Source organism: Mesitornis unicolor, unplaced genomic scaffold (assembly GCF_000695765.1).
Source record: "Mesitornis unicolor isolate BGI_N332 unplaced genomic scaffold, ASM69576v1 scaffold20270, whole genome shotgun sequence".
NCBI classification, from domain to species: domain Eukaryota; kingdom Metazoa; phylum Chordata; class Aves; order Mesitornithiformes; family Mesitornithidae; genus Mesitornis; species Mesitornis unicolor.
The window spans coordinates 30,454-57,904 of record NW_010159348.1 but is presented as its reverse complement, the minus strand read 5'-3'; the positions used below and the strand labels follow the sequence as shown (position 1 = coordinate 57,904).

General features: G+C 39.0%; 1 protein-coding gene across 2 annotated transcripts in view; it reads left to right on the top strand.

The window, feature by feature from the left end:
- The window catches only part of RBMS1 (RNA binding motif, single stranded interacting protein 1), a 68,310-nt gene extending 43,723 nt beyond the window's left edge, over nt 1-24,587 (top strand). The window contains exons 5-13 of one of the 2 annotated variants that reach the window (XM_010186418.1): nt 1,079-1,158; nt 9,821-9,936; nt 10,818-10,867; nt 10,962-11,055; nt 14,922-14,972; nt 17,027-17,137; nt 17,806-17,886; nt 19,120-19,204; nt 22,074-24,587. In XM_010186418.1, the coding sequence (XP_010184720.1) occupies nt 1,079-1,158; nt 9,821-9,936; nt 10,818-10,867; nt 10,962-11,055; nt 14,922-14,972; nt 17,027-17,137; nt 17,806-17,886; nt 19,120-19,197 (661 nt within the window). In that variant the 3' untranslated portion in view covers nt 19,198-19,204; nt 22,074-24,587. The remainder of the gene's footprint in view (nt 1-1,078; nt 1,159-9,820; nt 9,937-10,817; nt 10,868-10,961; nt 11,056-14,921; nt 14,973-17,026; nt 17,138-17,805; nt 17,887-19,119; nt 19,205-22,073) is intronic. The other variant, XM_010186410.1, reaches the window with a different exon arrangement.
- The last annotated feature ends 2,864 nt before the right edge of the window (nt 24,588-27,451 follow it).

Here is a 27,451-nt window from a genome sequence, read left to right as displayed (position 1 = left end):
CTTGTATTTAAGACATTAAAAGTGATTAATTTTAAAGTATTTTCTCAGTTGGTTCTGTATTATGCATTATATGTTTTACATATATATATATATATATATATATACACACACACACATAAATGTTATTTTTATCTACATATTTATACACATACATAATTCATAGAATATGGTATTGCTGTTGTATCTAATCAGAATTTTAGGTATTGGAGCATTTAGGTATTGGAACATTTTTGGATAAATATTAGTTAAAATTGTCCAAGAAACATGGAGACATCAATTAAAGTTATTCATTTCTTGCCTTCGGGAGCATTTTATTAGGTTAAAAAGGGGTAAATCTATTTTATCAAATCTAAACTTCAGTCTGAAACTAAATTATACAGTTTGTTTCATGTGAGACAAAATAAGTAGTAGTCCACCCAGTCTATTATCTCCAGTTTTGACAACGTAAGTACACAAATCTGTTCAGGATGCTGGACAAATTCTGGGTAGCTGTCACAGCTATTCTGCTATTGGTTCCTGTTTTGAGGGTAACTTGGGAACAGTTAAATAAGAGACAGGTACGTCGTTTGGTTGGGATGATGCATAGAAGCTAAAAGTGGCAAAGGCAGTGTGGGTCACGCGGTCAGGTGTGTTTATGTTTGAGGTTATTACACTTAAATTGCACAGACACTTCATCATCCTCTATCAGAAGTGATGTTAACGTTTGTCGTGTGTACCGTGGACCCTAAGGATTCAGCTGTGGATTGTGGATCAGTCGTCCTGCTTCCTTCAAGACAGCATAGGTACTTTGTACTACAGCTCCCCAAGTTACATTCTGCCAAATTTCTAAGTAAATAAGGGTATAGTATTTGCAGTTTGGCACTGACTTTGGCCTCAGAGTGCGTAAAATATTAACTGAGTTTAGTTTTACCTTTCTGAAGTTGTGTGTTCTTAGAAAACATCCTCTCCATTGCTCGCACATGGGAAAGCAAGCCACAAAAGTGAAGCAAGAAAAGGCAGGAAAGATGTTTTAAAAATTTGCTATCGTGGGAATCTGGATGAGTGTTTAATTTATGTGAATTATTCTTTATTTTCTTAGGATGGAATCAACAGAGAAATGTGAAGCAGTGATTGCTCATTTTAATGGAAAATTCATAAAGACACCAGCAGGAGTTTCTGGTGAGTTACACGTATTTCTGACAAGACGTGTGAATGGGTCACTGCTTACATAGTGGAGGCGAAGCCTGGTACTGGTTGTTGTATCTGGCTTCTCATTCAGAGGCAGGCTTACTCAAATGAAACTGTGTCTTGTTGGGTGACTCTAGTACTTGCTCACTTGGAACACAATAAATCACTTTTCTACTGTAACCCTTTTCTAGGAATCTAGTAGTGTTCTCTCTTAGCAGATAGACAAGCAACTAAGATGCCTTAAGCCAGCTATGCACAAATTTACATCCCACATAATCCCCGTTGAAGTCAGGAGACAAGTATGTATTGTATGTGTGTCAGAACAGAATTTGGCTGATTGTCCATGGACATTATTTTTTGTTTCGAGAGGCAAAAAATTGATTACTTCTGCCATCTGTTAATGACTTTTTCTAAGTAACTTTCTAAAAAAAAAGATTTGATTATAAAAGAAATAGGTTATGCAGCAGTGCCAGGGACTTAATGCCAGGGACTTTTCATTCAATGGGGAGCTGTGACTCAAGTCAAAGTAGGCTTTGATGTTCTTCAGGACAATGGAAGGAGGTCAGTGAAGAATACTATTTCAAAAATATTGCGCAAGCCAAAATGCAGAAAAGCTACATAGTGCAGCTTTGTCACACCAACTTCCTTATCAGTTTGCCTGCTTTGTTAGCTCTGTTTCTAAGAGACAAAATGTATATTCCATAAACACTTAAAAATGATGAAAAGAAATTCAGAGCAGCAGAATAAAATAGAAAGAAGAGAGAAGAATGAAGGAGGAAAGTATACATGCCTAACGTTCCAGGCAGCTTTCTGTAACCATTTTACTGAGAATCCTAAGTGAGGATTTTACAAATTACACCGTTGATGTGGTTGCTGAAGCCACCTTTATCCTGCTGGTGAAATGTTCTCCGCAGCCAGACCCTGACACTGAGGAAGAGGAAAGCAGCCCTCGGCAGGCGGACAAGAATGTGGCTTGTTTAGTAAAACTACATACATCCCTCATCCCTGAAAGATTACTCCAGTTCGAGGCAGTCTGTGCTGCGGTAGGGATGGAAAGCTGCTTCAGAGCACAGGAAACCACTCCCTTTACCAGCTCTAATCCACTGCAGAGTTAACTTCCCTGGCTTGGCTTTTGCAAACCCTCTGCATAGGGATTGATTGCCAAGATTATTTAGTTAAAACTTTGTTATATTCAGAGGCTGTAACATTTACTTTTCTGTTTCATGTATTTAGCAGTCTGTGTTTTATGAAATGGAAAATCCCTTTAGGGGCAAGGAGATCCTGGAACCATTTTCTCTGAATGCTGAGTGTGCTCTGATCCACCCTGTGTGATTAGTTTTATAATGCTGCTATGGCTTGGACATAATTAAGAGTAGAAAGTATGGAGAAACCAAGAGTTCAAATTAACATATAGGCGTTTCTATTCAATTAGAGACAGTAAAAAACCAGTGACAGAACCTCCTATGAGTGCGTTTTAGTTTGCTCATTTATATTTTCACTTGCGTTATCCTGTTCTCAGTGAATGTGTCGTTGCTGATCATGCTCTGTCTCTGGTGGGCCATTGGTGAAGTTGGAGTTTTGCAGCCTTGTATGATCAGGTTCAACCAGGTAGAAATAAAAGTTTCAATGTGGAGTTGTAAGAACTATTTCTGCAGTGTGGAGGAAAACATTTACCAGAAAAGTGTGATTAATTAGGGACAAGAAATTTGCACAGAACTGGTGATTGTCAGAAAGTGTGAAATAAAGAGAGGTCTTGAGATTTAATATTATGGGCTTTAACTTTTTATTTTTATTTACAGCAGTCATCTAGGCTCTCTTGTCTAAAATAGGTCAAGAAGCACGTACCTCCAGAGACTGATGTATTTATTGCTGTCATCTGTCCTTGCAGTTTCAAATTGTGTCTAGATGAGTTGCTCAGAAATAGATAACTCTGAATGTCTGAACATCAGTTAAATGAGATGAGTTACACACTCCGTGACGCTGAAAAATGCAACAAATAAGTAGATACATAAAGGAATTGTGAGAACCTTGTTTATTAAAGACTCTCAATTTTGTTGTAGAGGGTACAGCCCCAACTCTACTTTTCCATGCTGGTGCTGTGAGGTTGTATTGCTCCTTGGAAAGGTTTTTATGGAGTTCAAACTCTTCCTGGAGTTCCTCACCACATAGCAAGCACATGTCCAGTAATGCAGTCTTATTAGAGGATACAGCTTATGGATAATAATATGCTGGAATCTACCAAAAAATGGGGTAGAGTCATGGGGCAACTGTGATCTTGGACTACCTGCACAGAGAAAAGTGGATGTAGTGGGAAAGCTGTTGGATGAACAAAGGTTAGGACAACGTTTTGAAGTAGTTTAGCATCCTTCAGAGTTACAGAGGAGCACGTTCAAATGCATGTAAAATAAAATTGTAGAACTGGAACTATGTTTAAATTAAAACATTGTGTCCTAGAAACTTGGCTAAAATCAGCAAAGAGAGCCAGCTATAAAAACACTGTTATCAGGATGAGGAGGGTAGGAGAGATGGGTCTGTAATGAAATAGGTGTGGGAGGAAGAACATCTGTTCAACAAAAACATGCTTTCATAATGCAGCTTTGTTATTTTAACTAAGCTTGGGTTTAAATGGAAGAATGGGTTAAACACAGTTATAGGAAGCATAGATGAAACCTGCTCTGGAGCATGAGGAGGCAGAAGAACCTCTACGCATCTGAGAGGTGCAAGGGTAGTACAGGGCAGTCACAAAAGTGGTGGCTGTAGAATGGAGTGACTGAACACTGGTGAGCAAGCTGAACCCAGATGTAGCAAGCTATTCAGGCTTTATTACCCTGCTTCATATTAACTTAATGAAATATATTCAATATTTAGTGTGTCCTTGCTTGTCTGCAGTCAGGAAGAAGGAAGGTTATCTCAGAGAGCAATTTCAAATAATCCTAAAACTCCTAGAGGTGGTGTGTTAGTTTCCCATTTGTTCTAGCTGGGGTTTGTGCTTTTGTTGTGTAGTCATTGTAATTGTTTGTGTTGGTTTCTGGACTATGACTTTATGTCCATTTCTGTCAGGACTTTGTATTTCTTTCTCTTAACTGTATGTCTATTACATGATTGCTGTAGTTTTGAAATAGCTTTTGCATTTATTCTCTTTGAAGAATTAGTTTTCAGTGGACAATGTGATGTTTCTATTCTCCTACAAAATGTGAACCTCATTACATGAATTGAAGGAAACAGAGACTAGACTAGCATGAGGAGCTGGGACACAGAAAATGAGTAGTGAGGGCAGAGCAGCATACAGGTCTCCCTGCCCTGAAGATTGTCTTGTGGTCGACCCATAACAATTGTAGAAATTATCTGCTGTTGCAGGGGAGTTGGACAAGGTGACCTCTAAAGGTCCCTTCCAACCCAAACTATTCTATGATTCTGTGGTGTTTGCAATCTTGGGTTGCACAACTTCTTTTTTAATTCCCACAGCTTTTGGCAAAAGTTTCTAGCTGTACAGGCTTGCTCTGTCATTAACATGGTGTTAGAATTCATTAATCCCATATGTTTTGTCACTAGAAAATAAGCAGTGCAGTCTTTAAAAGATGCAGTTTAATTGAAAACTGATTAAGAGAGTAGTACTTTTAAAATATTTTGTTGTGGTTTTTAATATGGGAAAGCAGGGTTTACTGAAAAGTTGATAAATTTGGTCTTGAAAATAAAGGGTGTAAACACAAAGTCCAGCAGAAGAACATCAATTTTGTTCTTGCATTTATGGTATCACCTGGAATGTATTTGGGTAGACACCGAACAAATGAAGACTGAATTCTAATGTACATATGTGCATAACGTGTGTACGACAAGGAAGCATTCACCCTCTGGACTAGAGATACTGCATTCACATCTTTCTTAAGTAAAAACATTAGCCCTAGAGAAGGGTGATTCAAGGCAGGAGGAGATGGTCAGCACTTTACACAGCCAAGTTTTAAGACTCTGACCTGGTGTTAAAACACACTGTTCTGGTTTTGCTGGGATAGAATCACAGAATCAGTTTGCTATTCAGGAAAGCAGCTTTTTTTTTGAAGACTACAGCACTCGATTTAGTGGAAATAAAGTTAATAAGACACTTTGTTTTAGTTTGTGGCCAGCCCTGGTACGCAGGTTGCCATCGTGATCAAGGTCTTCAGCAGTTTTGAGTTAGCCAGGTGCAGAAGCTGGGAGGAGCGACAGCCGGGGCAGATGACGCAAGCTGGGCAACAGAATTATTCTGTACCATAAAGGACAGGGAACTGCTTGAAAGAGTCCAGCAGAGTCACAAAGATGATGGAGGGAGTGGAGCATCTCCCTTATGAGGAGCAGCTGAGGGAGCTGGGTCTCTTTAGCTTGGAGCAGAGGAGACTGAGGGGAGACCTCATTCATGTTTATAAATTTGTAAAGGGTGAGTGTCAGGAGGAAGGAGCCAGGCTCTGCTCTGCGATGTCCAATGACAGGACAAAGGGCAATGGGAGCAAGCTGGAACATAGGAGGTTCAACCTGAACATGAGGAAAAACTTTTTTACTGTGAGGGTGACAGAGCACTGGACCAGGCTGCCCAGAGAGGTTGTGGAGTCTCTTTCTCTGGAGACATTCAAAACCCACCTGGACACGTTCCTGTGTGACCTGGTCTGGTGATCCTGCTCTGGCAGGGGTTGGACTGGATGATCTTTCGAGGTCCCTTCCAACTCCTGATATTCTGTGATTCTGTGATGAATGTCATGCTCACTATAAATTGGGGAGTTTGCTGAAGATGGCCCTCTTTCCTTGATGGTCTCTGTCCTTGGAGGGGTTTTGCCCATCATTCTGCTTCCGAGATCTAGTTCCCCATTCGTTGTGACCATTGCAGCCACTATATGGGCTGAGTATAACTTTGTGTAATTTATATTATTATTGGCGTTAATATTATTTTATTCTTACTATTTTACTAAATCTGCTGTCATTTCAACTCATGGCTCTCCTTCCCTTTTCCTGATTCCCCTCCTTGGGTGGAGAGGTGTCATTGCATGACAGAAAAACTGCCTTAACGGATACAAACTTGAAAGCTCACGGTTACAGAAGCCTCCACGGCAGCAGCTCAGCAGACATCTACAAACCATTGAAAGTGTCTGTTCGTTTTCATTAAGTGTCAGTAGAGTAGGCATTTTAAACGTGATGTCTTAACTGCAGAAGCTTAAATCCACCGTAGGTTGTAGCCGTTTGCATCAGCTATCTCGTAGCTGTGAATGCAGCTCTGAATATTTATACTGTGACTCTGTGTTGCACATACAGACAAGTCACCAAATGATAAATGATCCCCTTCATCACTGGGCCTGAACACTTCCCAACAATTAAACAATAAAAATGACTCTCCCTTCCTTCCTGGACCACAAAAAAGGTTGCTTAACTGGTCTGTAGGGCTTGTTGGAGTTTTTTGTTTATGTATATCTATTATATATGTATGTGCAAGAGAGAGAATATCTTACGTATTTGTGAAAAATATGAGGAAAGTTAGGCTGAAGAAATAAATTTCAGATTTAATTTTGAAAAGACTAAAGACTATGTTAATTCTTTGGTGTGAGAGGGATCAATCGATCACACTCGGCTCCCATGAAGGTTTATCTCCTTCTCATGACCCTCCGTTGACCATCAGTCATTGTGTTCTTGAAGCAATGAATGCAGTAGTACTCAGGTCACATGTGTGGAAGAGCAGCCAAAAATTGCAATTGGGCTTTCAATTGCAGCAGTTCCCACTATCAGAGTTCAGATCTTCAACTGGAATCAGGGAAGGCAAATGCTATAGAGCCTTCTCACAGCAGTTGGAAGTATTAAATAGATGGTCTGCTTCATTTTCTTTAGTAGGAGTTGGAGCTTTCATAGCATTTGGCTTCATTTATGCATGCAGTAAAGAGCAAGAGAAGCTGAAAGGTCAGAAGAGCAAGGATTCCCGTGACCAGATCTGTGTTCTGTAAGAAGGAGCACCAACTTCTGGCAAATGACAAATTAATACCTTTTATTTATTTTTTTTTCTCATTGCTGCAGGTTTTGGATATTATATATACAAAATTCAATACATGTGGATAATTCTTGTTCCATTTTTAATTCCTCTTTAAATTTGTCAATTTAAAGAGTGTTTCCAGTGCACCACAGAAGATGTTTCATCATTTAAAATTCAGCTGTTTTCAGTTACCCACTGATAAAAAAAAAATTATTCTTAAAATAGATTTTTATGAAGATATTCAAACATCTGGACTGGTTTACTCTGACTTTTAAAAAAACCTATATTTATCTTGATAATGATGGGAAATGAAAGCACAAATAATGCTTTCAGAAAAGTCTTGTACAATTCACTATGGGGATTTTGAATGAAAGCATAATGCAGCTTTAAATAAAGTATTTACTGCCCATGAGTGCTGTAATACAGAATCACAGGGCTAGAAACCTTTAGGTATTTTCTGATGTCTTTATAAGCCGTTGTCCTGCTCGTTTCTTTGACTTCACCCAGAAATTTGTAGTGTGTATTTTGGAAGTCACACATGCTTCTCACAATACTAGATGGTTTGAAATGATTTATAAGTAGATGCTTAACTTAGGGAAGAACTTTTTTCATTTAAGGCAGTTCACTCCAGTATTTGGATCTCAACTCTCTCTTTGCAATGGATTTTTTCTTCCTCACTGGATAAAAGCGGAGTCAAAATAATTTCAGACCAGAACCTGACAATCTTACCATATTGATTTAAACCTTCTGAGATTAACTCCCCTTATTTCAACAGAACTGTATGTGGATTGAAGTGGTGTGTGATATGACCAAGGTTATTGGGATCTAGCTTTTATAAAGTAACACCAAATTATCCATCACCATATTGATATAGTACCTTTCTGCCTCAAATACGCTGAGACAGAATTTGCTTCTCATGATAGAAGACCCCAGATCAAAACTCAGTTCTGGGAATGCAAAAAATCCCCTCAGAAATGCAAGATTTGAAGACAATTATCTCCAGTTTCTGTCTCCTGGTTTAGGGTTTCTGTTATTTCCCTGTGTATTTACTCCACTCTCCATAGGCCTCCAATACTTTTACCAGTGTCATTAGCCTAACGTTGCCATGATTTATTTTATGATTACAGCGTTTTAATTACCATTCTCTGTAAGATAATACATTTTAAATTAATTCAGTTGTCATGTTTAATACTAAAGTCTGACTCTCTGATATTAAAGTTATTTGACTGCTGAATAACAGTGCCGGGGTAGGAGAGGCACAAGTCTCTGATGGATGTGTGGTCAACATTGGAGATGGGACAGGGAACCGTATACCAGTTTGTCTCCTAGTCCATCCATCTTTTATAGAGAAGGCTGCCAAAAGATGTATCATGCAAGAAGTGGATATTTTCCCGGTCGAACTAGAGCTAGTGTTTTAGGTGTGTTAACCAGAGCCAGGGATGACTTGGCCATTAGTGCTAGTTTTGTGCCAAAGTTTTGTAAGTCAAGCTCTTTGCCAGGTTGTAAGTCTCTGAGGTTTTCAATGCCATTCATCTTTTGTAAATGCAGACAGAGTGACGAGCACATCAGCCCTGGCCATGGTTATACTCATAGATTTTTTTGCATGATACGGATACGCTAAAATTTTTCTTGGGGTTGTTCTTTTGCAGGTGGCCTTCCCACCCCATGTGTTTACTCTGTTTGGAAACTTGCATGTTTTCAGATCCAGTCATGTCTCATGAAGGTGTTTCCAAACAGAGAATGGCTGGAGGAGTGTCATGGTAAAGCTTAGACAGCTCATAGATCAGGAATTACTGGCAGAGAAGCGTTCACGTCCAAGTCGTAACAGCGCTTCCACCCTGTGATTAGGGAGGGTGTGGTGTGATGTAGCAGAGCTGTGCTTCAGCCGTAGGTACTTAGAAACTACTGTGGTTTAAGCTAGTAACAGAGAGAGAGTACTATGCAGACTTGTCATTGCTTCAATTTTGACATTAAAAAATGGAAGTAATAGTCAGGATTATGTTATTTTAAAAAAAAAGGTATAGCAATACCATTTAATGACTGTATGCAAAAAAACCCCACCAAGATAAAAGAAAAATCTTGAAGAATTTGTGGTGGCATTGTGTGCTTTTTATAGAGCACAGATGAAAAGGGAATGGGCAGTTGAGGCGTTATTTGAGTGCAATGTGACAGGAGATAAAGGTGCTGACTCCACCTGGCAGTTGGAGGCAGTGGAGGTACTGTGCCAGCTCTTCTGGATGAGTAGAGCAGTTCCAGTTTTGGGACATTACTGAAACCTCCCAGGGGTGGGGGTAATACATTAAAGGCCCTTGGCAAGATTTATCCTCCAGCCTCCTTAGATGTACTTCCTCAAAGACAAAGCTCAGAATCCAGATGACAGTTCTCGTTCATCCCCAGACCAACAGACACATACTCACAGTATACACACCATGTTTCTTTCATGGTTTTAGAGCAGTAGTTTAAAAACCAAGGATACAAGGCTTTCCAGCTGCTCTGTTTCTATGCAGCAGCTGTCTTTGTGCTATGCAGAACAGTTGTTTATGCTGTAGTATGAGTCCCTGTTATTTAACTGTCTTACTGGGAATATAACTTAAAAACCATACCTCATTTGGAGCACTGAACACTTGTGTATGAACGCTACTTCAACTAACGTTCCTTCTCTCTTCTCAGTTCCTGCAGAACCTTTGTTGTGCAAGTTTGCCGATGGAGGACAGAAAAAGAGACAGAATCAGAATAAATACATACAGAATGGAAGAGCATGGCACAGAGAAGGCGAGGTGAGACTTGTAAGTCCTCCCTTCAAGCTTTAGTGTGGGTGTACAATATTGAATACTTATGAAAATGATAGGCATTGAGACTTCTTGGCTTGGCTCTTTGGCATATTAAAAATGTGCAAGCAACTCTTACCTGACAGTTTGCAACTCTATAAAACACTTGGCTGTATATTTCTTAAGAGGAAAAAAGGCAGAATGCGAAACACTTTAAATCCTGCCCCATTCAAGTGAATAGTAAAATCTCCTTCAACTTGGTCAGGAATATGCCTGAGATACTTCTCATATTATAAAATTACCTGAAACAAAACTTTATTTACATGTAGTAAATAATCCTTTGATTTCTGCAGCATTGAAATGTACACAACTTTCATATGTTACAACGGTACACCAATGTAGTGCAGCGTTACTTTTTTTGTTTAGTCACAGCTGTTTTAATCTTTAATGTTTGTGATAATCGTTTCTTGGTGTTACTGTGGTTGGCAAGCCTAGACACCTCCTTTACATGATACAAAATAATTCAAATGTGTCTTCTGAAAAGCGGCACCCCCCATTCGTTCTTACAGTTCATGTATTGTAGGCAACACCCTGACATAATCATCTTCATGCCCTGCCTTTTAAACACGTCTGTGTTCTCCTAGGCAGGTGTTTCATAGATTGCATTTTGTTCCTCACGCTGGGAACTTGGAAACTTGTATTCACAGCCAGTATCACTGACTCTCTTTGCTCTATAATAACTTCTCTCAATTAACCTTTCCCTATCTTATAGTAATAAACTCTTTCAATACAAATTTTCTGATAAAAAGAATATAGCTAAAGGAAAAGTGAGAGAAATAGTTTACAATCAAAATTAATTTTGTCGACTCTTTCTTTCACTTTTTTTTCTTTTTTTGAAGGCTGGAATGACACTCACGTATGATCCAACCACAGCTGCTTTACAAAATGGGTATGTTAAATAATGACACACTGAGGAAAAAAAAGTGTGCTTTATGAAAGGTGCACAGAACTGGCACTTAATAAATACTTCTGCATTTTTCTAGATTTTATCCGTCACCCTACAGTATTACAGCAAACAGAATGATCACTCAGACATCTATTACGCCATATATTGCTTCTCCGGTTTCCACGTACCAGGTTAGTATTTAGAACTTAGTAGCTGAACTGGTTCATCGGAGCCTATGTTTATTTATCAATTGCTACATCTGTTTTTATTAATTCTCCAATAATGCTTCATTTTAATGAAGTGGCCTCTTCAGCCTGTGCAGCACGAAAATGATGATCTTAAAAAGTGTGTTTGTTTCAGGTAGCACAGCAATTTAGTAATATCCATGGCATCTTGCAAAACAAAGCTGCTAACTTGTGCTGATGGCTAAGGTGTTTATAGCCACTTCTGCATTTCATGTATGTTTTTTCATTTTCTCCTGGTCAGGTTCTTTCTATGTCAGTATTTTAAAGATATATTATTCTTTATTTAAAACCTTCTTGATTTAGTTAAATTTTATTTCAAAAGCATTTCTTGATGTTTTTGGAACTTTTTTCCCAGGTTGTGTCAGTGAAGAAAAAAAACAAAAGCCCAACAAGAAGGTGTCACATAGGTGTTCTAAGAATGGTACAGAGACTTGCTTGACATCAGAGAAGGAAATTTGGAAAACAATTCAGAGTTCGAATTCCATTAGTATTCAAATTCAGTGTTTCTGTATTAGGAGTAAAGCATTTAACAGTCTAGAACTGTTTCTAAACCAAAAGTTACTTTATTTTGAACAATAAATTAAAACAAGAATCATCACATTTGTTTTGTTCTTAAAGCAGAGTCTAAAGCTTCTGAAAAGCAATTTTGGTAGGTGTCATCTTGAGTTCCCACTAAGGAATATTGACAAACAGTTCAACGTGCTGAGAAATTATGTAGAACAGTGTTTGATATAAATCTCTTAGGAATGCTCCATTTTAGGGCCTCATACATGTCAGGTTACAGACAACTTGCGTTTAATGCAGCTAGTGTGCCAGTCTCAGATGTATGCTCTGTAATTGCTGCTTGAGGCAAGCCAGTTATCCCAGTGTAAGCTAAATGATCAGCTGTTTTGGCATTTTACTGTTTGGTAGATAGACAAAGTAAACATCAGTGATTCAGGTCATAAATAACCAAAACTAATTACATTTGGAAAATTCTTACCTCTGTGTGTTAGGAGAAGGAGAAGAGGCTGTTTACTTTTTAGTGGGAGACATGTGCTGAATGTTTTAGCTTACTATGGGTGGAAATGAATATAGAAGGCTGACAGAGGCACTGTGGGCCATGTGGTCAGTGTTCCCTTGCAGAAATTCCAAGAAGAATGAGGAGGACTTGTCTGATATTAGTTTGGAGGTCTAATGCCGCCTTGTGTGAGCAAAGCGTTATGCAGGAGGTAAAACAGTGTACTCTGGGGTGAAGGGTAGATGGATTAATTTTATATTAATTTTTGAGGTGACTTATGCAACACAGTGTTTGCTCTCGACAGACAGTGCTTATATTAAAATACAAGTTATTTATCAATATAAGACTCTCAGACATTCAGAATCCAAGTAAAAGTTGAGAGTTGGCATGGAAACATACTTCTTTAGAAATATTGTATTGCTTTTCTGGGTTTATTGAGATAGGCAGGCCACAATGCTGTATGTTTCCAGAAATGTTTCCGTATTCATGGCATGGAGCTTAAATTATTGTGGATGGATTTATTAAGATCATTATGCAAAGTGTCACAGCAATAGGAACTGAAAATTAAATTCTAGTATTCTGTACTGGGGAGAAAGGAGGTTCTTGGCCAGAAGAGTTTCACAATTTTAGCATTAGTCACATCTTCATTACTGATCCCTTCTCACCCAAACAGTGTCAGTGTGGTCAGGGGGCACAGTCTAGTTGGAGTCCCGTGTCTAGTGATGTTCCTCAGGGGTTGGTACTGGGTCCAGCTCTGTTCATTATATTCATCAATGACCTGGACGATGGGACAGAGTTGTACCCTCAGCACATTTGCTGATGATGCAAAGCTGAGAGGAGTGGCTGACACTTAATGCACTGGGGTGCATTAAGGAGAGTGTGGCCAGTAGGTCATGGGGGGATATCCTCCCTCTCTACTCTGCCTTGGTGAGGCCACATCTGGAATAGAGTGTCCAATGCTGGGCTCCCCAGTTCAAGGACAAGGAGCTACTGGGGAGAGTCCAGCGTACAGCCGCTAATATGATAAGGGAACTGGAACATCTCCCATATGAGGAACAGCTGAGAGAGCTGGGGTTGTTTAGCCTGGAGGAGACTGAGGTTGAATCTCATGAACGTTTATAAATATCTAAAGGATGGGTGTCAGGAGGATGCGATCAGACTCTTCTTGGTTGTGCCCTGCGACAGGACAAGGGGCAATGGTCACAAGCTGGAACACGGGAGGTTCAACTTAAACATAAAGAAAAACTTTACTGTGAGGGTGACAGAGCACTGGACCAGGCTGCCCAGAGAGGTTGTGGAGTGTCCTTCTCTGGAGACATTCAAGACCCTCCTGGATGTGTTCCTGTGTGACCTGGTCTGGGTGATCCTGCCCTGGCAAGAGGGAGTTGGATGATGATCTTCAGATGTCCCTTCCAACCCCTACTATTCTGTGATTCTGTGTGAAACATGCAGCATTCTGTCATCTAAACAACAGGACATATCACAAGAGCATGATTTATTTCTTCTTCCTTTGAGGCATGGTATAACCTGTTCCTGGGTTTATTCTTATTAAACGTAAACAAATTTAATAAAGTTTTGGCTAGTGTTTGTTTCTGCAACTCCTGTATACTGAAATGGCAGTACTAAGCCAGTTACTATCATATTGTGAATAGATTAGCCAAAGTTTAGTCAAGCTGTACCAGTATTTTTGCCATTAAGCTTTTGCCTGAGGAAAGGGAGGGTTCAAATCTGTTCCATTTTTGAACTCCTGTTTGTTCTTTTTGTGACTGAAAAGAAAAAAAATACTACTCTGATTTGAAAGTCAGTACCAGAAGGAGGGAAGAAATATTTCCATCTTGCAGAAAATACCTCACCTGGGTTTTTTTCCAGGCTGTCTGTCTACCTGTTCTCTTCACAGGACTCTGGGAATGATGGTATAGGCATTTAAGGGGCTTTAAATGTCAGATAGCAGTGGTTAAGTCAGTTCTGCATGTGTGGTGCAGCTCAGAATTCTGCCTTAACCTACACAACCTGTGGGAGGTGGAGAGGAAACATTTCTATTCTCACTTTTAATATTTCTTGGAGCACACTTTTTCAAAAAGCTGTTGCAACCAGCTCTGTTTAGATAAGGTAACTGTATAACCTATTACTTTACCTTTTAATCCTTTTAATTTACCTTTTCAAGCAAAGTTAAGGCATCCTACCTCAATTAAAGTATTTGGGTAGTCAGTGTTTTTGGAGAGAAAACATGCTGGTTGGAAGAGCAGGAGTTCTCATCAGAACCTTCTCCTCTTCCCGTGCTTTGGGGTTAACATACTGCAATGCCTTGGAGATCAGTTCTCCTAAATCTTCTCCTTGTTCCTGGAACAAGGTTCCAGCAGAATTCCTACTTTCTTTTTATCTTGTGAAAATCCAATAATTTATTCTGATCACACTAGAAAGAAAGTGATGCTATACCTTCTGAGATCCCAATTACTTTTCCCCAAAGGAATTTTAAAGACAGAAAGCACCTTTTTATCAACCCAGCAGCAATCTCTCATACATCTGTTTGAACCCTTTCAGTGTACTTGATAAAGTTCTGGAGACCTGCACTGAAAACATAGTTCTGAAAGGTGTATGTGGTATATTGTCTCCAACTCTTCTTTCTTATTTACAGGTAAAATAAATACACTTTTCATAGAAATCAGTGTTGTTCCACAGAGTGACTGATAGCATTAAAAGTGAAAAAATAAGGGAGGGGACTTGATAACATAATTTATTAAATTATTACTGTGTCTCAGTTGGAGTATTCAGGAGAAGAATGACCAAAACAAAAATACTGATTTTGTTCTAGGTTCAGAGTCCTTCTTGGATGCAGCCTCAACCATATATAATGCAGCACCCAGTAAGTTTTTATGCTTCTCTGTTGTTGTATTACTGATTGTATAAACACTTTACATAGTTTAAACAACAGGAAATAGGTCAATTCCCACCCAATTGCTTCCAAAGCGTTGTCAATTACACCATGATTAAATCGTGGATCAAGTGAAGAAACAAAGATAGTAATCTGAATTGGGGCCTCATTTTATTAGGGAAGAAAAAGAAAGCTCCCTTCAAGGGGTAGCAAGGTGATGAGGACAATTAGAGTTACCGAGTCAGCATCCTGAGGAAACTTTTTTTATTTAAATGAAAAGCGCTTTGCAAATAGCAATGTTTTACATACTGTTTACCTATCAGGAGCTGGAATTGAAGACCCAAGGTTTTAGAATGGATCTAGAATGGTTCAGACTGGATAATTTGTGAAAGACAGCTGGATGTACTGATATAAATGACATTACAGGCACTTACTTGAGAGAACCTGCACAGCTTGTTCTGGCTTCACCACTCATGAGTAATGCTGCTCTCCCTGCATTTTTGGCTGTGGCATCTGTACCAGACTGTCGGGCATTCTAATCTATACTATCCCATGGTATTTTGCTCCTTATCTATGTCACTTGCCAATTAAGTACCATTATATCTGAGACTTGCTAGGTTTCTTGAGATGAGCATTACAAATAATAACAGGCACTTTAATTTATACACTCCTGTAAGATAGGGAAAGGATGTTGTCTTGACTTAAATTAACCTCCATGCAGATTACACAATGTAAATCTTCTTGGCAGAACATTTTCTTCTTATGCATGCAGAGAGAGTGATACTGAACCAGAACAACCTCTCACAAACTTAATTGTTGTTGTATTTGTGGTTTTTGATGTTAAACGTGCATGCACACACAACAGGTTTTAACTTTTCTCTCTGTCAACATAGATTCTCATTTTTAAAAGTCTTGCAAATCATGCTGTGAAAGACACAAGTTAATATGATATAATGCTATGAGGTGTATTAGTTTCACAGGTATACAAGATGAGATTTCACAGTAGAAAATAAAGATTTAGATTCCTGACGTAAGTTCAGTTTTGGCCTGTGCAAGTACTGGTGCTGTCTTGCTCATTTGCTTTGCAGAGAAGCCTGCAGTCTACAGACAGGAAATTCTTTCAGTGTTTGTTGTGCCTGTGACTCATTTCATCTACACTGATCACACGGTTGTTTTTCCAACTATGCTCTGTACATGTTTTTTTCTTTTTAAGGATTCATTATTGATTCAAAATACTGGCTTTCAGTACACTGCAATTATTTCTGTTAGTTTTGAGCCTCTATCAATTTTAATCAACACTTTTGCAAGCCTAAGTCATACAAAGTATTTGGAAATGTGCTTTTGTAGAACATGATTGGTAACATGAAATTTGTTGATATCCCTCCATTTCAGATAACTCTGAAAACCTTATGATTGTGCCCTCCATATTTAGAAATCTGAAGTGTTTAAGAATTCAACATATACATTTATGAAGTTAACAAAATGGTGATAGAAAGGTCATCACAGTATTTAGTATTTAGACAGAGAATCAGCATTGCTAACCCACTTTTCTAAAATGTGTGTGCTGATGAAACCAGCCCTTAAGTAAGGCAGCTGTCTTGTGTGTGAACATTGCATGCTCCTGCCACAAATGTTCTTCCAAAGCCTCCATTCCTAAAGCTGACACAGAAGTTTTTTCCTTAAGCTTGAAATTCCAGAGCTTAAGCTAAGTGAATTTATACCTGGTAACGTGTGCAGATTTTTGCTTTAAAGTTAGCATCTGGTTAAACTCATCGTCTACAAAGTGTTTTCAGCAGGTGTCTCAAGCACATTGTTCAGTAGGAAGTCAGTGCAGTTCTTAACCCATTACCAAACTTTGCAAAATGTGTCTGCTCAAGCAGAATATTCAGAGTGCTCCGGACCTGGGTCCTCGGTCAGTGCTTGGGATTAAGGAGCGTTCTTGTCATAGCTTCCCTCAGAAGGACAGCCCATGCTTAGACTCTCAGATCAAAAATGTAATTAAAATCTGAGCATTGCCACAACCATTTCTTTCTCTGTTTTAATAGGGTGCTGTACTGACTCCCTCCATGGACCACACCATGTCACTACAGCCTGCATCGATGATAAGCCCCCTGACACAGCAGATGAGTCATCTTTCATTAGGCAGTACTGGAACAGTATGTAGCCATTTAATACAAAATTGAACTTACACAAGTAGAAAGCACTGTGTGTACATCACAGTATGCATGTGCAGCTTGCATGTAGGAAAAAAGTAATTGTTTAAGTAGTCTCATCCAATAAAATATTAAGAACTGTCTCAGTTTTTAAATCATGTGCAGCAGGTTTTATTCAGTCTATCAGATGATCAGAAATTGGAAATGAGTAAATAAAAATGGATCAAAGCAAATGAAAGGAGCCCGGGAGTTAACTCCAGAGTTGTATCGAAAAAGAAAAAATAGTTGTTTTTACTTTTCAAGAGATCAGAGTTGCAGAAAGTAATACAAAGCGTGGAACAGAAACTAAGTCAAAGAAGAGGTGCAGGCTGGCTTCAGAACTGAAAAACTCTTATTTTGTGATAGATAGAATTAGCAAAAAAGAAAAGATGATGATTAGATGGTGATGAGAGAAGGAAAAGTCCTTTACATAGTCTTTGAAGCCTAAATTTGTGTTTTCTCAAAACAGGTATCTCACTTTACTAAAAAAAGCCTTTTGATTTCAATCAGAAAAGTCTTTCTCTCATGTACACATTGCTTTAGGGAAACAGTCAATATCTATTAAACAATATCATGATAGGTATTTTGAATATGGGCTTTAATTCAACTTAATGGACTCTCTGTCTTTCTAGTACATGCCAGCCACAACAGCTATGCAAGGAGCCTACATACCCCAATACACACATGTCCAGACAACAGCGGTTCCTGTTGAGGTCAGTATATTTTTATAAAAGACCAGAGATAAGAAACATGAATATAACATTGGAAATCTTTTTGCTAGGAAAACTACTGTTTAAAGGCTAATATTGTAACTGTGAATGTACTGTGAATACAATGTGTATTAAAGCTTTGAAGTGTCATTATTCTCAACTAATATAACTAGCATTATAACAAAGAATGGCCTGTACTTGTAGCAGTAGTGTCCTTGGAGCAGTCTTGTGTGTGAGCATAGCTCAGACGAACTCTGTGTTTTGTGAAACCTAACTGACAATAGGAACAAGCCAGGGGATACATTGTAGTTTTGATCTTTTATTTAGTTTTCCTGTGAGCAGACTTCTCTGCCAACAGACCATGATTGTAACTTTTGCGAAGAATCTCAGTTTTACCCTGGCATCTCAGGATACCATACGTATTTGCCTAATAAACCCCTCTGCAAGTGCAGCTGAAGAGTGTAACTAAATGGTAGGCAATAGTTTGTCTGCTGTTTTGACTTACCATACATCCTTTGATAGGTCAAAGATGGAGCTAGACAAGGTATGCTGCAGCTCTTGTGTTCTGGAGGAGGGCTAGACAGTCCTTTCTAGAGCCTGTGAGAAAAACCACGTCATTTCAAAGTCTGTCTGTCTAGAAACTCCAGAACTTGTTTGGTTCAGTTTATGCATCTGCCCATGTGGGTCGGAGAAAGACTTTTGGTAATGAGCTGGTTGCACTGCTTGCCAGAGCACTGTCAGCTGAATGAATTCCCTGGCTTCTGGGGTCTGGGTGCAAAGTCCCAGCTACGATTCTTTGTGTTGCCTTGTGTCAATCACACCATGGTACTCAAAGCCACGCTGTTAGAACATGTGGTAAGTAGATCTCATTCTTCTTGCTGCCCCTTAAAAGAAGGGCGGCAGAATGCTCTTTTGAATTTGCAGATAGAAAATAGAGTAGCAGTTATTTGCTCCCTTTATGTATTTATTTCTATAATATCAAAGGTTTGGGGTTTTTTTTAATTATCATCAAAGCAGCTGGAGAAATACGTTTGGATGATTGTTTTATTTTTCTATTTGCTGAAATGTAAATCAGTGCAAAGCTAACACCTCAAATTTTGAATGCCCTACTTGAGAAAAGTTGGGAAGACTTCAGATTTGAAGACTGTTAAATTGCCTGAGTCACATCAAAATGCAGATTGCAGATAATGCTGCCTGATTTTGTGTCTCACGTCTTGTCTTCCCTTTTATTTGCAGGAAGCCAGTGGTCAACAGCAGGTTACAGTAGAGACGTCCAGTGACCATTCTCCGTATACATATCAGCAAAATAAGTAACTGTGAGGTAGGGGCTCATCCTGTCACAGGAAAGATGTGAATTCAAATATATTTTGTTTCATAATTTACAGTACTGTATTGAATTTTTTTTTTAATCTCATATAAATAACACTGATAATATCTGGGGACAGGCAGTGAAGTTAATTTGAACTTGGCCAGAGTTAGAAGCCAGGAAAGGAAGCACAGGTTCCAGAAGTGAGTTAATGAATTATGAGTAATCACGTTTTAATGACTTCTCTATAGCAGAACTGGATTACGTTCTATTTTAATTTGTTCATCTTGGCAGTATGCTGTTTACAGCAATAACAATCAATTAGTGCAAAAATACTAGAATCACAATGCTAACAGGAGCTGTATTTACACGTCTAATACCACCCTCTAGTTTTATGGTACATGTAAGGTTTGGAAGCAGCTTTGTGACTGACTCACAGACCACAGGCAGGGGGGTGGTCTGGTAGAAATCCTGGCTGGCCCTTTCTCTTGAAGGCTTCCCTACTCATCCTTTATTCTAGGAAAAAGCCATTTCGTCCAGAATTTTGTCAGTTAATTTTTAAACCACAACGTAGCTTAGCTCTAATGCCAGAGTTGTTTTACTTTCCTACTCCAGGTCTCCTCCTGATTTTGCTTGCATGGCCTTTCTTTAATGACCAATCATTAGTTTTAAGTAAACTCCTCCAATGCAAAATGTTTGCTTTCTGTTGATTGCCATCATGAAAATACTGTTTGCCCCAACCATCCCTTCCTCAATCCTCTATGTTTCCAAATTCTGGAATTTAGTTGTTCTGTAACTCATCTTTTTCAAAGCTCTTTGTAAACCAGGCAACTCGACTACATGGTTTTTTAATTCAAGGTTTTTAAGATCGCATACTGAGAAATTCTGTTCAGCTACAATATTGTGCTTGAGGCCATCCTAGAAGGGATTTTCTACAGCTCTCACAACATTTATTATATACTCAAAAATCATAATCAGTTATGTGTGAGGAGCTTCTAATTGTGTGGTGTTCTCCTAAAATGTATAGATCTAGCAGTACACACAATTTGCCATTACCTTTGATTTTGGAGGTTAGCTGTGTTATTTGACAACGCTGCTCTCATCCCCATTATTGGCAGAACAACTTCTTATATGTTAAAAAATGTAAAGATAGAAACAAACCAATGGGGAAACTTTGCACATTCAACAGATGGCACAGTCTGCATAGCGCAACATATGACCTGTGTTTATTATTGTAGTCTGGCCGAATGCCAGCTTCTAGAGAGAGCCCACAGCCTTGATTTGCATCCAGGGCAAGGAGGAGGCAAAGCCACAGGCTCTTCTCATTATCCATATCCTAGTGTTAAAATCATGGCTCCTGCATGTTTCCTGTGCCAAGGCTATTGGCTGGTGTTAACCACTTTTCAAGGAATTATTTGTTTTGCCTGAAGTCTTCCCTGTGGGCATGTAAAACCGCCTTACCAATAGAGATCTGTGGTAGCTGGTGAAGCGTGATCCCGTGTCATCTCCCCACCCTGCCTCGCTCTCCCAGCCTGTCGGTATCTTTCCCGTAGGCTGGAGCCAGGCAGGAGGAGCGGCGTTTATCCTCCCGAAAGGATGAGATGTGTTGCCATGTGAGACGCATTTTATAACAATGACTCTGTGTAGAATACCAAGCCCTGTGAGCAACCCTGTGCATTTGCTGTAAGCCAATCCTCCACGGATTTTATTCTTCCAAGAAGTACCGTTACCTGTATTTATATGCAATAGGAGCCAGTGAAATCTGTCAGCAATGGCCATGGCAGTGGGCACATGGGGAAAGTTAATATTACTCAGCTGATTTCAGCTTCGGAGTATGGCATTTGGTATTTCTGTCCCTGGAACATGTTGGTACTTGTCATTTTCAGACAGGTGAAGGGCAGGGAATTGACAGTTATTTCTTGCCCTAAATACAGGGTGGTCTCTTCATTGTCGTGGCTTTGTTACTATTGTAAAGTTGAAACTTCTTTCTGAATGCACATGCAGCACTTTTGGGAATGTCCTATTAAAAGGCAGTATACGTATTGCCATAAATAAGGGGTAAATGACAACTAGGACATTTGCACAAGTGGATGCAGTCAATCAGAAACACACAGCATCTTTCCTTTAATGGCTACATTTATAACTTTATAGCTTCTTCTAAAAAAGTTGCTACTATGTGAAAATAGTCAAAGACCCTTGAAAAAACCCTGTTATAATTATATAAACATCTCTAAATATACGAACCTTAAAATACCAGACTGCCTTGCCTAGAGAAATTCAAATATTGTCTAAACTTTCTTTTCATTAGCTGAGTGTTTGTTTAAACCCATATGGCAATCCAAGCCAATATAGTAAATTGCGAAGTCTTCCTTCAAATTTAATGAGCCCTCAATTGCTGTTAAGTATTAACCATCATGGAGCCACAGCAGCTGTCTGTACGTTGGCTGTTGTCACTTGTACATCGGCTCCGTGAGGCTGCACTGAGAGAAAGTTGTGTTCCTTGTCCAGAGATCAAAAGCCTTGGAGGTGCCGCAGGAGTGAGCTCACACACTCAACCACTTCTGTTTGGAACAGTAACAGAACAACAACGAAGGAAATAGCTTTGAATGCAGTCTCACAGTTCCCCAGGGGGAGCTCTGCTGAACACATATCAGAAATAGAGGGGAAAAGTAAAATACGGGCTGTGTCCTGGCCGAGAGCCTTACCTAGGAAGGGCCGAGCACCTCTAGTGCCCCTCTGTTGCTTCTCAATTTTGTATGTGGATTAGCTTAAGTCTTCTCACAGCTGCCTGAATAGGAAGTGATGTAGTATTACGGACAGCCACATTAGAAAAAACCCCATGCAATTGTAATGCTGCTCTAGCTCTGACCTTTCTGTGTTACAGATGTCCAGTGTTGACCTGGCCTGAAGAAGGGTGCAAAGGCTGAAACAATCATGGATTTTACTGATCAATTGTGCTTTAGGAATTATTGACAGTTTTGCACAGGTTCTTGAAAATGTTATTTATAATGAAATCAACTAAAACTATTTTTGCTATAAGTTCTATAAGGTGCATAAGAAAAACCTTAAATTCATCTAGTAGCTGTTCCCATGAACAGGTTTATTTTAGTAAAAAAAAAAAATTTTATCAAGTGTTATGACGCAAAAAAAAAAAAAAATTCGAATTTCTGGGTATGCACAGTTGACCACGAAGACTTATTCACGTGCATGACAGAATTTGTGTTCTGGTTTATTTTTATTTTGTTTGTTTATTTTTTTCTTTTTTTTTTAATTGTATGACATGGGTTTTCTGAAGTTTAAAATAGTAAAACATCTACGATGATGTTCTGTGCTTGCAGTGTGTGAATGTTGCTTTAGTGCAGTGTTGCAGTTATAGTGTCTGGTCTTTTAGCTTTCTGTTTTTCTTTTAATGTAGTGTGAAGTGTCCTATCCTTTTTCTATAAATTCCAATTTGCCTTAAATCTTTCGATGCTGTAGCTGTTTCAGTAAGTAGTCCAAACTAATGGTGTAGAACGCTTTTGACCAAATGAGCTGGTCTATTATGCCTTGTAAAACAGCAGCATAGGGCTTTTAAAGGTAGTCAATAAAAATTGCTGAAAATTTGGCTTTTTTAATGTGTAGTAAGTGTTTTTAATGATTTTTCACATAACATGTAAGGTAGTGAAATGCAAGAGGGGGAAAAAAATGTTTTGTGTGAAACACATTTTCTGACTGGGGAAATTTTAATAGGATAAATTGTTTGTAAGGCCATATGCCAATAGTTCCCTCTGGTAGTTCGAATGATTTAGGAACTCTGCTGTATGATGCAATGTAAAATCTTTTTTTGCCTTTTTTTTTCAGAAACTAACTCGATGTTCTAGTTTTAGCATAGGTAGAGTGGGGAGATTGGGGTGGGGATATCACCGAATGTTTTTGTCCTTCCTTTATACTAATGATAGTGCTTTAGGATGAGGATTGTGCGGAGACTTAGCAAACAGAAAAGTTGCTATTACAGCAAAATGGCAAAAGCTAAAGGACTCGTTTTCAAACATACGCTGAGATGTAAGTGGAAGCATAATTGATTGGGTACTAGCTCTCTATAGTAGGTAAATAAAAATAAAAAGACTTGGCACTTTTAAAAGGTAACTTTACCAAAGAACAAAGAGCCAGTAACCAATAATTCTGATTTGTCTCAGCATTACGTCTTCTGTACTCTTTATTTTTGCCGGACCAGTTTGCGGTTAGGAGAATGTGCCTTTTTTGTACATTTGCATTTAGGTTTTATAATTTTAATTGATGTATGGACACAAAAGCATGAAGGAAGACTTGGATCCAAGCAGTGCCACACTTTACATCATCACTACAAGTGTTAAGTGTAAAGAAAACCGATTTTGAAACTATGAAATTCCTGATTCATAAATACAGAGTTATTTGTACTTCACATATTAGATAATTCACTGCTACTAAAGCTCGTTATTACAATTGCATATGTTTTAAATCGAATGATGAATTAAGTTGTCTTCCAAAACTGTGTACTTCTCTGGTCAGCTGTATATGATCAGTTATCTACCTCAAAGTTTATTTCCTTTTGTATTGGGACAGGTTGCTGGCCCTCCCTGTTTCCACAGACCAAATCATCCTAGCTCGGGAGCTAGGGCTAAGCAGTTGTTTCTTTCAAGTATTTTTTAGTTTTTAAATTTTGTGTGAGTATTGGAGTATAGATGTCGGTGACATTTCATAGTTTCAAAAGTAAATTGCTGCTCTGAGAAGTGTAGATTCTAGTGAAATACATAGTCATAAGAGATGTGTTTTTTGTTTTTTCTTTTTTAAAAAGTTGTGGTATTATTGGTTCTATGCTCCCTGGAATATTACTGCTTTGTCAAAGTCCAGACTTCCTGCAGCACCTTGCCTGTATCTGGTAACTTTCCAAACCTGGATCTCTCACTACTTGATATTTTTGCGTTAATTGAAACTGCAGTATGATAGCTGTGTTAGAGGGAGGGAAGCGCTGCTGCCAGAAATGTCTGAACTAAGTGCCATACTCATTGTCTGGGTAAGATTTGGGAAATTTAACCTCTGTACATAAAGAAATAATCAGTTACTTAAACATCACATAGTAGACAGCCATTAAATTATAAAAAATTAATTTATGAAGAAAGACCTTTTGTACAGATTGAAAAAAAAAAAAAGATTTTCATAGAGATATCTATATGATCAAGAGAGTTAATTTTTTATTTTTGTTTTACTAGTGCCACAAACTTGCCAGTGGTAACTTATTTGTCCGGTTCAAGATAACTCTGTAGTTTTGTTTCCTAGGACTTGTTGTTAAACGCCAAAAGACATTTTTGAACTGTAAATTTGATTAGATTGTTAGCTTTTTTCTGTTTTATTTCTTTGAAAACTTTTGAATAAAAAAGATCCAAAAAAATGAAAACGCATCATCTTTTTCCTTCAGCCCTTCCTTTCTTGGGGGAAAGCCCAAATAGGTTGTGGTTAAACCTTTGTGTTCGTTTTGAAGTGCTCGGAATTGCGTTCTGCTTTACGGTCTGCGTTTTCCCCTCCTCTGTGTTTTGTTAAAATCAACTTTTAACTCTTTCAAACCACATTACAAAGTCACTCATCCTTTCAGACAAAACTGGAAAAGATGTATGAGAAATACATGATGGAATACCTGATTTGAATGCAAGAACTGTTGCTCTGTGTGCCAGCCTGCACTGGGAGTTGTACGTAACCACGCCTGCACACTGTCGTTGTAAATGCAAGTCGGTTTTCTAGAGGTAGGGGAGGAGAGGGAGGGTCGCTTTGGTAGTTCGTAGCATTTAGCTGCTGCCTAAATAGTGCTTCTGTCTTCCCGAGTGCAGTGGCATTGGCTGGTACACGCAGTGCTGGAGAGCAGAGGTGATGCTGCACTGGAGTTAAAAATCATCCCAAGTGTTCACCTTCCAGCTGCAATCTTTGAGCATTTCATTTCTTTAAAGATAATCTTGGATTTTATTACCCTTTTGGCAAGATCACCACTGCTGATGGTGTGTATCAGATACAGGACTGCTCTGCCAAAAGTAAGGCTTGGAAAAGAAATAGAGTAAAATATCAACTGGTGTGTCTCCTCAGTCAAATGCTTTTCCAGTCACACAGTCCTCCACATAGCTTTGTATCAATCTGTGACAGGAGGGGGGCTCTGACCTGGTCTTGGGTGTTCCAGCGTGCTCCCAGTGGCAGAGAGCAGTGGCTGGGTGATCCAGTGCCTTCCCACCGGTGCTGGATAGGCAAAGGGGAGGCTCGCTCACCGCAGGTTGTGCCGCCCTGGAGAAGCCTTACCCCATGGGAGACCATCTATTACGTTGTACACCTGGGTTGTGACATATCCCAAAGGCTCTGCCAGCCCCAGTTACCAGGCCAGGCAGCCTGCCAGGGGGATCAGCTGGGGTCACTGCAGGCAGTGCCAGTCTGAGCTTTTGGCAAGATACTGGGAATCAACGTGGTTTCAGTGGAGCTAGTGAAAGGGACTCATCTAGAGGTTAGGAAACTTGATTTACATTAGCTCATGCAATGAAGGCATCCTCATCAATGATGGCTCTTACGCTGTATGCTGCTAAACACATTGAGACTTGTAAGTGAAGAAATGCCATTTTTACCATTTTGCGTTAATTTAAATACCGTCCCGGTATGTTGCCTGCCTAAAAAGCAATGGATGAGAAGATGAATATGGAAAACTTTTAAAGGGTTTTGTTACATTATTCCTGTTCACCACCATACTGAATTCATCTCAAATTAATAAGCAGTGGTTTTGAGTTAAGTGTGAATACTACCTTCCAAAAGCTCTATGTATTAGACTCAGAATAATACAGGTTCAAAAGGCTTTTCACTATCTGTTTGCTTTTCTAATTAGCCCCATGATAAACTTAGCTCTTTTACCATAATTCCAAATATATTTGATAAGAATGAATGCTTTCAGATTAGTATCTTTTGCCTGATATAATAAGGTTGCGTGTATAATTTCTATCAGGCGATCTGCAATAATGCAATGTCTTTATGTAATATACTTTATGTAATATACTTTTATTCTATCTAATAAAACACACTTTTATTACCAACTGTCTTGTTCAAACATTGGCTCCATCCTGTTGCATACAATTTGTTTTGAACCCTATTTGCAAACATTCTATTAATAAAATGTTTTACCTGTTAACAAATACTGATAAGATCATGTATCAGTGTAAAATCATCCCACATAAACTAGTATTTTATGGAAGACTATGCAGCTATTGGTTTTGGGTTGATAGTGATTAGAAGGTAGCCTTTTTTAGGTGCTGAACAAAATCTTATCTTTTCTAAATGAACTAAACTGGGCAGGTGCAAGACAAGTGCAAGCAATGCATTGACAGCAGTGTAACAGAGTCCTGTTGGTAGCTGAGCTCTGCTAAAGCCTGTTTGCATATATTGGGTTAGAATATTTCTGGAGTAGGTCAGAGTATCCTAAAGCACTTTCCTGGTACTCTTTGTCAGGTTTTCTCAGGGAAAAAGAATTTAAAGTGCTGTTTTACTCTCCCCTTCCAGCTTTAATTTATGCTATAGTACCTCCACCATACCAGACAGACTTGAAGATTGACTGAAACTGAGCCACCTCACTTTCTGCAGAAACAGCTAACATCATATGAGAGATCCATTTTACGTGCCAGAATATTTATGGGAGTTTGTACTCCTACTCCTCCGGTGCACACTTCACTGCACTTGTTCCTTTTGCTTTGATCAACCACTCCAAAATTATTTGCAAACTTTCACATGCATTGGAATAAGATACTCAATCCTATCCTGTCCAGCAGTGTCTTATTGTGAAAGCCAATGTGTTATTTGGTGGCATTTAAGACATGTATGCTGTTACCTTCCAAACGCTTGCAGCACTGATGTACTCTTTCAACTGTGAAAGATCATCTGTATCATTCCCTCGCCAACAAATCCTGGCATTGATGAACCCAAACAAATCTGAGGTTTTTGGCTTTCAGACTGGGTCCATTAGTTCTATCCAGAATAGGGGTTAGGATATACATAACCTATTCTGTTTGGCAGCTACTCCTCCAGCTGCGAAGAAAAGCCAAGCTGATGTCAGAAGGGTGAAGATTTACAGTGTGGTGAGCAGAGGGCGTGTGTAAAAGCCTGCGTGTGGAATGAGTCAGTCTTTCCTTTTCAGGATGGCTCTAACTGCATCTTCCATCTGAGAAACCTGTGCAGCCCATTTCTCTAGTAAAGAAGAAATCATATCGCAGGGAAATACTACTGGATTTT